The sequence below is a fragment of the Littorina saxatilis genome, linkage group LG17 (assembly GCF_037325665.1).
Source record: "Littorina saxatilis isolate snail1 linkage group LG17, US_GU_Lsax_2.0, whole genome shotgun sequence".
NCBI lineage: Eukaryota > Metazoa > Mollusca > Gastropoda > Littorinimorpha > Littorinidae > Littorina > Littorina saxatilis.
Window position 1 is genome coordinate 32,663,285 of NC_090261.1, and position 8,361 is coordinate 32,671,645.

Here is an 8,361-nt window from a genome sequence, read left to right on the forward strand (position 1 = left end):
GACAGGAATACTTTCTGCCCGTTGTGGACCAGATCGTTTCCCTTTACTGTGACATGGCCACCTAGGATGCAACGAAAAATACAAGCTGATTATATTTTTTTTGAAGCTGGTGAAGACTATAATATACAAGTATTCGCTGTTCATGTCATCACTGTAAATCAGTGTCGGTTTGCTCATCGCACTCGCGCACACAAACATGCAAAAACACGTATACGCACACATGCTTCCTCTCCCATCTATCATTGTCCCTCTTCCTCTCCCACCTAACATTGTCCCTCTTCCTCTTCCTCTCTCTCCCTGTCTCTCTCTCTCTCTGTCTCTCTGTCTCTCTGCCTGTCTGTCTGTCTGTCTGTCTGTCTCTCTCTCTTTCTATCTTTCTCTGTCTCTCTCTCTCTCTCTCTCTCTCTCTCACACACTCTCTCTCACTTTCTCTCCCCCCCTCTCTCTCTCCCTCTCTCTCTCTCTCTCTTTGAAAGCAAAGGAGTGAAATCTGTCTGTCTGTCGCTCTTCCTCTCTCTCTCTCTCTCTCTCTCTCTCTCTCTCTCTCTCTCTCTCACTCTCTCTCTCTCTCTCTCTCTCACACACTCTCTCTCACTTTCTCTCCCCCCCTCTCTCTCTCTCTCTCTCTCTCTCTCTCTCTCTCTCTCTCTCTCTTACAAGGACAGATTGTAAGACTAGGCAACGCCTAAAATCTCCATCCTTCTGTAATAAAGTTTAATCAATCTCTCTCTCTCTCTCTCTCTCTCTCTCTCTCTCTCTCTCTCTCTCTCTCTCTCTCTCTCTCTCTCTTTAACAGTAAAGGAGTCAAACCTCACCGGCGGAAATGCTAATCAAGCCACAAAGCGTGAAAAGGACTAGCTGCAACATCTGCAAAAAAAAGAATCAATATTTTAGTTCGACCTACATCAAACAAATTCAATTAGCATCAAAGCATATTTCAATCCAAGCAAGGCAGAGATTGGACCAGCGATTTACAAACTCCAATTCTTACAACATTTAAGTTTCCTGACTAACTTTAAAGATTACTCAAGTTTTTACAACAACAACAAAAACCGCTTACATTGATCGTCTTAGTCCACAGATGTTTCGCTGCTATCTGGTGTAAACGCCGGGTCGGCTGTCTCCCCTTATACTCCAGCTTTTGTACCTAGTTCTTGTGAATTTTAATCTTTCAGGGGTAACCTTGTCCTGTTTACAAAGTTTAGCAATGATAATTTTCATTGAAGTTTCTTGTTTCTGAACTACAGCTGAACCAGGAGCTTAATGTGAAAATATTTGACTCTGAAGGGGAGAAAAGGGAGCAGATCAAAATATCTGAAACCACAAATTAATCATCTTACAAGTACTTTTGACACCTCAGTCATTGTCTCTGTCGTTTGCAACCGGTTGGTTCCCTTGAAGAAATAAACCGAACATAGGGCATTGTCATCATTTTCACGAGTGTTCATTCACAAACACCTGGGAAATAAAGCTCATGTTTCCCATGCAATAACTCGAGGTGGTGAATGGGTTTGAGCTTTCAGGTGAAACGTGGATTGTCAAAGTAAAAGCCAATCAGGCTGATTGTTTGATGTTTGGAACCATCGCGGCTTTGGATTTGTGTTTCCGAGGACAACGATTGTAAGCATTCACTCTCAAAGACCCAATCAATGTTGATAATTACCGCGGCGACTCATGGTCAATTTGCAACTTATCTCTGTAATCGCAAAATCCACAACGAAAAGTCATAAACACTTAAAAGAAAATAAATATGCTCAACACTTACTGAACTCACAGGTATGATCGCAGCTCTGTACATTTTTAGACTGGAAGAAAAGCGTCAACAAGCTACGTTTGACGTCACATACAAGTTTGACGTGTTATCTCGTGCTACTGTGACGATGCTTGGTGGCCCGGAGTTGGATTCTAAAAATTCGTCTCCCTGTGGGTTATTGTGCATTTTGTTGCACAACCAAAATGATGACAAAAACTATGTTTGGTGGCTTGTTGTCAGACCAGTATTTTGTTGTTGGTCCTCGGGGAGCATATCGCCTTTTGTCTCATATTTATCAACCGCGGCCTTCGGCCTTGGTCGATAAAGATTAAACAAAAGACGATATGGTCCCCTTGGACCAACAAAAAAGCTGGTCTGTCAACAAGCCACCAAACATCTTATATTGTCATCATTTTCACGAGTTTTCATTCACAAGCACCTGGGAAATAAATCTCATGTTCCCCAGGCAATAATTCGAGGTGGTGAATGGGTTTGTCGTTTGAGTTTTCAGGTGAAACGTGGATTGTCAAAGTAAAAGCCAATCAGGCTGATTGTTTGATGTGTGGAACCATCGCGGCTTTGGATTTGTGTTTCCGAGGACAACGATTGTAAGCATTCACTCTCAAAGACCCAATCAATGTTGATAATTACCGCGGCGACTCATGGTCAATTTGCAACTTATCTCTGTAATCGCAAAATCCACAACGAAAAGTCATAAACACTTAAAAGAAAATAAATATGCTCAACACTTACTGAACTCACAGGTATGATCGCAGCTCTGTACATTTTCAGACTGGAAGAAAAGCGTCAACAAGCTACGTTTGACGTCACATACAAGGTTGACGTGTTATCTCGAGCTACTGTGACGATGCTTTGTGGCCCGGAGTTGGATTCTAAAAATTCGTCTCCCTGTGGGTTATTGTGCATTTTGTTGCACAACCAAAATGATGACAAAAACGATGTTTGGTGGCTTGTCGTCAGACCAGCATTTTGTTGTTGGTCCTCGGGGAGCATATCGCCTTTTGTCTCATATTTATCAACCGCGGCCTTCGGCCTTGGTCGATAAAGATGAAACAAAAGACGATATGGTAACCTTGGACCAACAAAAAAGCTGGTCTGTCAACAAGCCACCAAACATCTTATATTATCGCACAAAAAGAAGCTTTCATAATCATCAAACCAGAGGGAGTTCTGGGAAGGGATATCCTATTTATGACATGACGTCAGTGCCCATCAGTCATTGCATAGTCTAGGTGTTTCGGTGTTAGTAGTGCCAGCATTATATCGGTCCCACTTTATGTCAGTGGTAGTTGATATTGCTTTCCAAACTGACACAAAGCGAACGGGAGGATTGAGGGAGTTAAGGGCAGAATAAACCTGCGCAGTTTCAGCGGCACAGACGACGCACTGCATATTATTATGGGGGCCAGGAGGCCCCCATTTATACGGATAGTTTCGAGGTTGACCATGGGCAGCGCCATTTTGTTGTGAAATACGTCATCAGTTTGTGTACACAGGAAGTTGTGACATCCGTCACCCTATGGGAGGGGTGAAGGTAACATTGTTCATCAGTAGAAAGTTGTGAAATCCGTCACCCTATGGGAGGTGTGAAGGCAAAATTGGTCATCACTGAGTTTGTGTAACACAGGAAGTTGTGAAATACGTCACTCTATGGGAGGTGTGACGGCAAAATTGTTCAACAAAAACATAATAGGCCGAACTGTGCAGGGTTAACCGCAACAAACTCAAACCATTCATACTACTCTGCATTTGAGTGACTTATATACCAACATTTTTATGTCTTATTTTCAGCACAGGTGTAGGAAAAATCATGAACCAAAATGTTATTTATTTTCTAATTTAACATTTGTTTTACAAATGTGACCATGGTCTTTCAAACATACAGTGACATTAAACATTGTTATGTTAAAAAAAAGAAGAAAAAGAAAAGCTTTTGTGCACAAATCAGAAAATACATTGTACATTTTACCTACAGGCCAAACAAGAGATCCAAGCAAGTTGCACTGATCTAAAAATATAAGTTGTCAAAAACAGGCGCTTGCATTTGGATGTGTCCAATGATAGTAGGTTTGGTTGTGATCAATCAGAATAATGTAGGAATACAAATGTATGACAGTTTGGTATGATGACATGTAATTCACATATGCTGAAATATAAAATTATACATCATATAATATTAATATGGCTGTTGCCATGACCATGAACCCCAAGAAAGGTTTAATGTTATGTAAATCAAAATACCAAAATCAAGCACCTATTAATCTGGTCTACGGCGCGGGAAGATTGAGGCCTTCGTAAACGTTCAACGTTGGCCAATGATGATTTTGACAATGTTGTGTCGTTTTGCATTATGTTGTATTTTGTTGATCAATTGATAAATATGTCTTCCCAACATATTACAAATCAAACAGAAATAAAGTCTTAGAGAACTACAATAATTATTGTTGCCGTCAAAACCTTGCAAGGCCTCAACCGTTCTCACGAGATCAGTTACATTTTTTCTCTCTCTCTCTCTCTCTCTCTCTCTCTCTCTCTCTCTCTCTCTCTCTCTCTCTCTCTCTCTCTCTCTCTCTCTCTCTCTCTCTCTCTCTCTCTCTCTGTATGTTGTCTTTGTCTGTGTCTCCCTCTGAGTCTCTCCGCTTCTGTCTTAGTTCTATGTCTGTCTCTGTCTATGTGTGTGTGTGTGTGTGTGTGTGTGTGTGTCTCTCTCTCTCTCTCTCTCTCTCTCTCTCGCTTTCTCTCTCTCTCATCTGACTCTTGGCACACAGGTCAAAGCAGAGGTTAACTTGAGTGCACGTGTACCTGTTGGGCGCAAAGTAAGAATCCGGGGCAGAGTTGGAATAATCGGGATTTCCCGAAACCTCATTTGATTTCCAACAAAGCGCCGCATTTCCGGAAACGAGCTGCCTCGTTCTAGAAATGGCAACCCTTCGACTGGCACAAAAAAGTATACCCTTTTCACAGGTCATGAATAAGGTATATGAAAAAGCAAGGTCTTATACAGGGGAAGTCTTGAATTGGGGGTGTGGGGGTACTTACTTACTTACTGCCTTTCCCACCTGGTGCACCTTGATCGTGGTATGGGGGCTTGTGTGCCTTGACAACCTCCGGAGCTATGTCGGCGGGGACCTCGTGTCCCTGGTAGGTCCAACCATGCCGAACAGATCCGCGTGAGGTAGAGGCCAGACTAAAATGTGTACCCTGGTCCTCCAGGTTGGGGGTTCAGCTTAGGGCCAACAACTCTAACTGGTAAAACCGAGTGAGTTACAGAAACAGTGTGGGGGTACACTGTGTAACAATTATCTCAGTAGCACTCAGCGCATGCAGCTAGCTTGTTGCTGCTGTCTCGATCTATTTTGAACACAGTGATTTTTTTTCTCAGAGTAGATTGTTAGTTTGTTACAACAGGCTGAAATCATCTTTAATTTGAATCAACATTTTGCAACAATCAATCACGTCAATATAGCGCACAGACTTGCACATTACGTTTTAAGAGCCTAGATTACCAGGCATGCAGTGACAAGAGCCTACTCAATAAAGGGACGTAATGCTGTCTCTGCAGCCCTGAGAGACTGTGAGTTTAATATATAATCAGTTAAGACTGAGTAAAAAAAATATTACAATCGATAGTTACCAGTGAAACTGAAGTTATATCGGAACAGTCTTGTTGTGTTTTTGTTGTTGTAAAATGTAAGATCTGAAACGTTAAAAATTATGTAAAATTGGAGCGTTTTGGTCGAGTGGGATGGGTCGTTGAACTGTGTTGTTACAACCCGCCGAAGTTATCAAAAGTGTTTTTGCTTTTAGTAATTCGGTTGGTTTGGTGCGTTATACAATGCATCTGCTTTTTCAAGACTAAGCATTGATCACATAGGCCATCATGACTTGTATCATTTTACATCGCATTCTAAGAAAGAGCAGAATTATCACTATGCGCGCGATACATTTCTAGAATCGCGTAGCGCAAAGTTGGAATTCCTACAATGGCAGCCATTGTTGGAATTCCAACAAAGCGCAGGTCATTTCCGGAAAAGCGCCGATGACGAGATGGGTCGCAACATACCTAGGAGGGGGGTGATTTCTTGAATTAGCTGAGGGCGGAAGGAAATCGCTCACCTTCCACGTCCAAAACGTAGTGATATTGACACGCCACATTAGTGCGGTAGCGTATTGTGCTAAGCAGGAAAGCGCGCTTTTCTGCCGGTATTCTTGTTAACTTCGCAATTTCCAGGAAACATCCACTTTCACTTTGAGACTGTTCTGTTTACATTCGACACTATCAAAACCACTTTGCAATACTGAAATAATTTTTTCTGTGTTCGAAAGCTACAGCCAATCGTTATTATGTCCCCTTAGGTACAGTTTTATAACATTATTGGCACATGTAAACAATAGGAATTAATTAATGAACGCTACGAAAAGGGCAGCCTTTAACCTCCCTGTTGTCACTCAGCATTTTTTTTTAATTCTCATCCACACTTTCAGCACTTCCCCCACCCGCCCTCCCTATCTCAGATGTAATTTGTAAATGACGTTTTCAGCCTTCAATCCACTATTTAACATAGTAAGTCAAGCTTTTCAAACCAAATTAATAATTGCTTTGATGTTTTGCTGATGTTCAGTTTATTATTTAATAAAGATCTCATGGTTCAAAATGTCATGTTTTTTCAAAAACGTGCGTGTATTCCATTTCAAACTAACCTCACTGATGTGAACTCCATTATTACTGTCACATCTGATTTACAAATTACACCCATAATCCAAACCAACGCACAAACACACACACACACACACCACAACTACACACATATGTACTCGTTACCATTAGCCAACGCTCGTCACAACACTGTCAGTCTCAAGTATAAATAATAATAGTATAAATCATAACTAATTTTCTTCGCACCATCATAGACATAATGTTGCTTCACATGTTCTTTGTACAATCGTTGGTTTTCACAATAGATTTTGCATTACTGTAATTGTCTTCTTTTTCTTTTACAATATCTTTCCAAAAACAAAACTCAAAGACCACACACGCTATTGCAACCTACTCCTATTTCTGGTCTCTCTTCCTGGGTACAATGGTACCTAAGACTTACATTCAAATGCTTACATTTCCATGCTACCCACATTGTCAAAATACCAATAATTATTCAAAACAAATGTTAACTACTACCTAACTTCATTTCAGACCCACACCCATTATTATACACACATTTCACATTTAAACCATTAGTCGGCCCCCTGTCGATATTTATCGACTAAGTTCCTTGTTGATGCTGCGATAGGGATCATGACGAGTACTTGGCGAGTACTTTCACGCAACGTGTAGCGGGCTGTGATAAGCTACAGTGCGTCGTCTGTCCTGCTGAAGTTACATTGGTGAGCGCCAGGCCTTATCAAGTTAACGCACCTCGAACAGTGAGATCGACAGAGCGTACTGCAGACAAACACGAACGGGTCGAGTCGCGTACCGACGAGTCGGTTACGCACCCTCCATGCTCAAGAACTCAAGAGTATCAGTAGGCCGATAGGTCGAAGTTCCTGTGAATGTTTGGTTTTGTCCTGAATTAAACGTTCCAATGATTAAACCGGTTTGATTCTTGATTTGAAACGTTAGCATTCTGTCTGTTTTGGAATCTTCTTTTGTTTGTTTTTTGTTTATTTGGTTTGTTTGTTTGATTGTTTGATTGTATGTTTGCTTCACTTTTTTGTGTGCTTTGTTTTGTTTTGTTGTCAAAGGCCGATATTGCTTTTTTTGTTGTTAGGAACTTCACCTTGTATTTAAAAGGGACACACAAATAGACACAAGGACGACCCCTGAGCCAGACTATGATGTTTGCTTGGTGGTATGGGTAGGAATTTCATGTAATAGATGTATTAGTTTTTTTTCAATCTTGAGAATATCAATCTCATAATAAAGCCAGTGTACAAGAATCTTCAAGTTTAAAACATGTAATGCAAAACAGGTTTGTGTACGCCAAAAAGTATATACCTGCATGACATAATTATGAGGTATACTGAGGACATTGAAGCTTGTGGAAACGTTATGCACCGTATCGCATCAGGATCGTACAGTGTGTACCGTATGAGAAAAAAACCCGGCGTACATGGTGGATTTTGGATAGAGTTCTTCGTAGTGCCAGAGTCCTGGTAAGCTCAGCGAAAATGAGAGCAGTGTAATCTTCTGATTTCCTGATAAGGTGTTATGGTCCACAATGCTGTGTCAAGTTCGAGGTCGATGCGCGTGGGGTTTCTCTTTGTAAACTATACGTCTCGCTCTCATGTTTAATTGTTCCCCTTCGTCTGTGAGTGGAAGACTTATGGACAGACAGCAGGAAGAACGAGACAATGAGAGACAAACACACAGACAGACAGAGAGAGAGAGAGGGAGAAAGAGAGAGTGTGTGGGTGTTTGTGTGTGTGTGTGTATGTGTATGCGCGCGCGTGTGTGTGTGTGTGTGTGTGTGTGTGGTCGGGTGTGTGTGTTGGGGTGAGTAATTGGTGCGAGCGGAAGCGGGTGTGTATGTGTCAGTGAGGGTAGTTGTTTTGTGTGCGCGCGCATGTGTGTGCGCGTGTGTGTGTGT

General features: G+C 41.6%; 1 protein-coding gene across 1 annotated transcript in view; it reads right to left on the reverse strand.

The window, feature by feature from the left end:
• Window positions 1–1,137, reverse strand: part of LOC138953123 (mannan endo-1,4-beta-mannosidase-like) — an 8,533-nt gene extending 7,396 nt beyond the window's left edge. Inside the window, exons 1-3 of the mRNA XM_070324914.1 lie at window positions 1,061–1,137; window positions 816–867; window positions 1–61 (exon numbers count right to left, since the gene is read on the reverse strand). The exon at window positions 1–61 is cut by the window's left edge and continues 122 nt beyond it. Of these exons, the coding sequence (XP_070181015.1) occupies window positions 1–61; window positions 816–867 (113 nt within the window). The 5' untranslated portion in view covers window positions 1,061–1,137. The remainder of the gene's footprint in view (window positions 62–815; window positions 868–1,060) is intronic.
• Window positions 1,138–8,361: the final 7,224 nt, after the last annotated feature.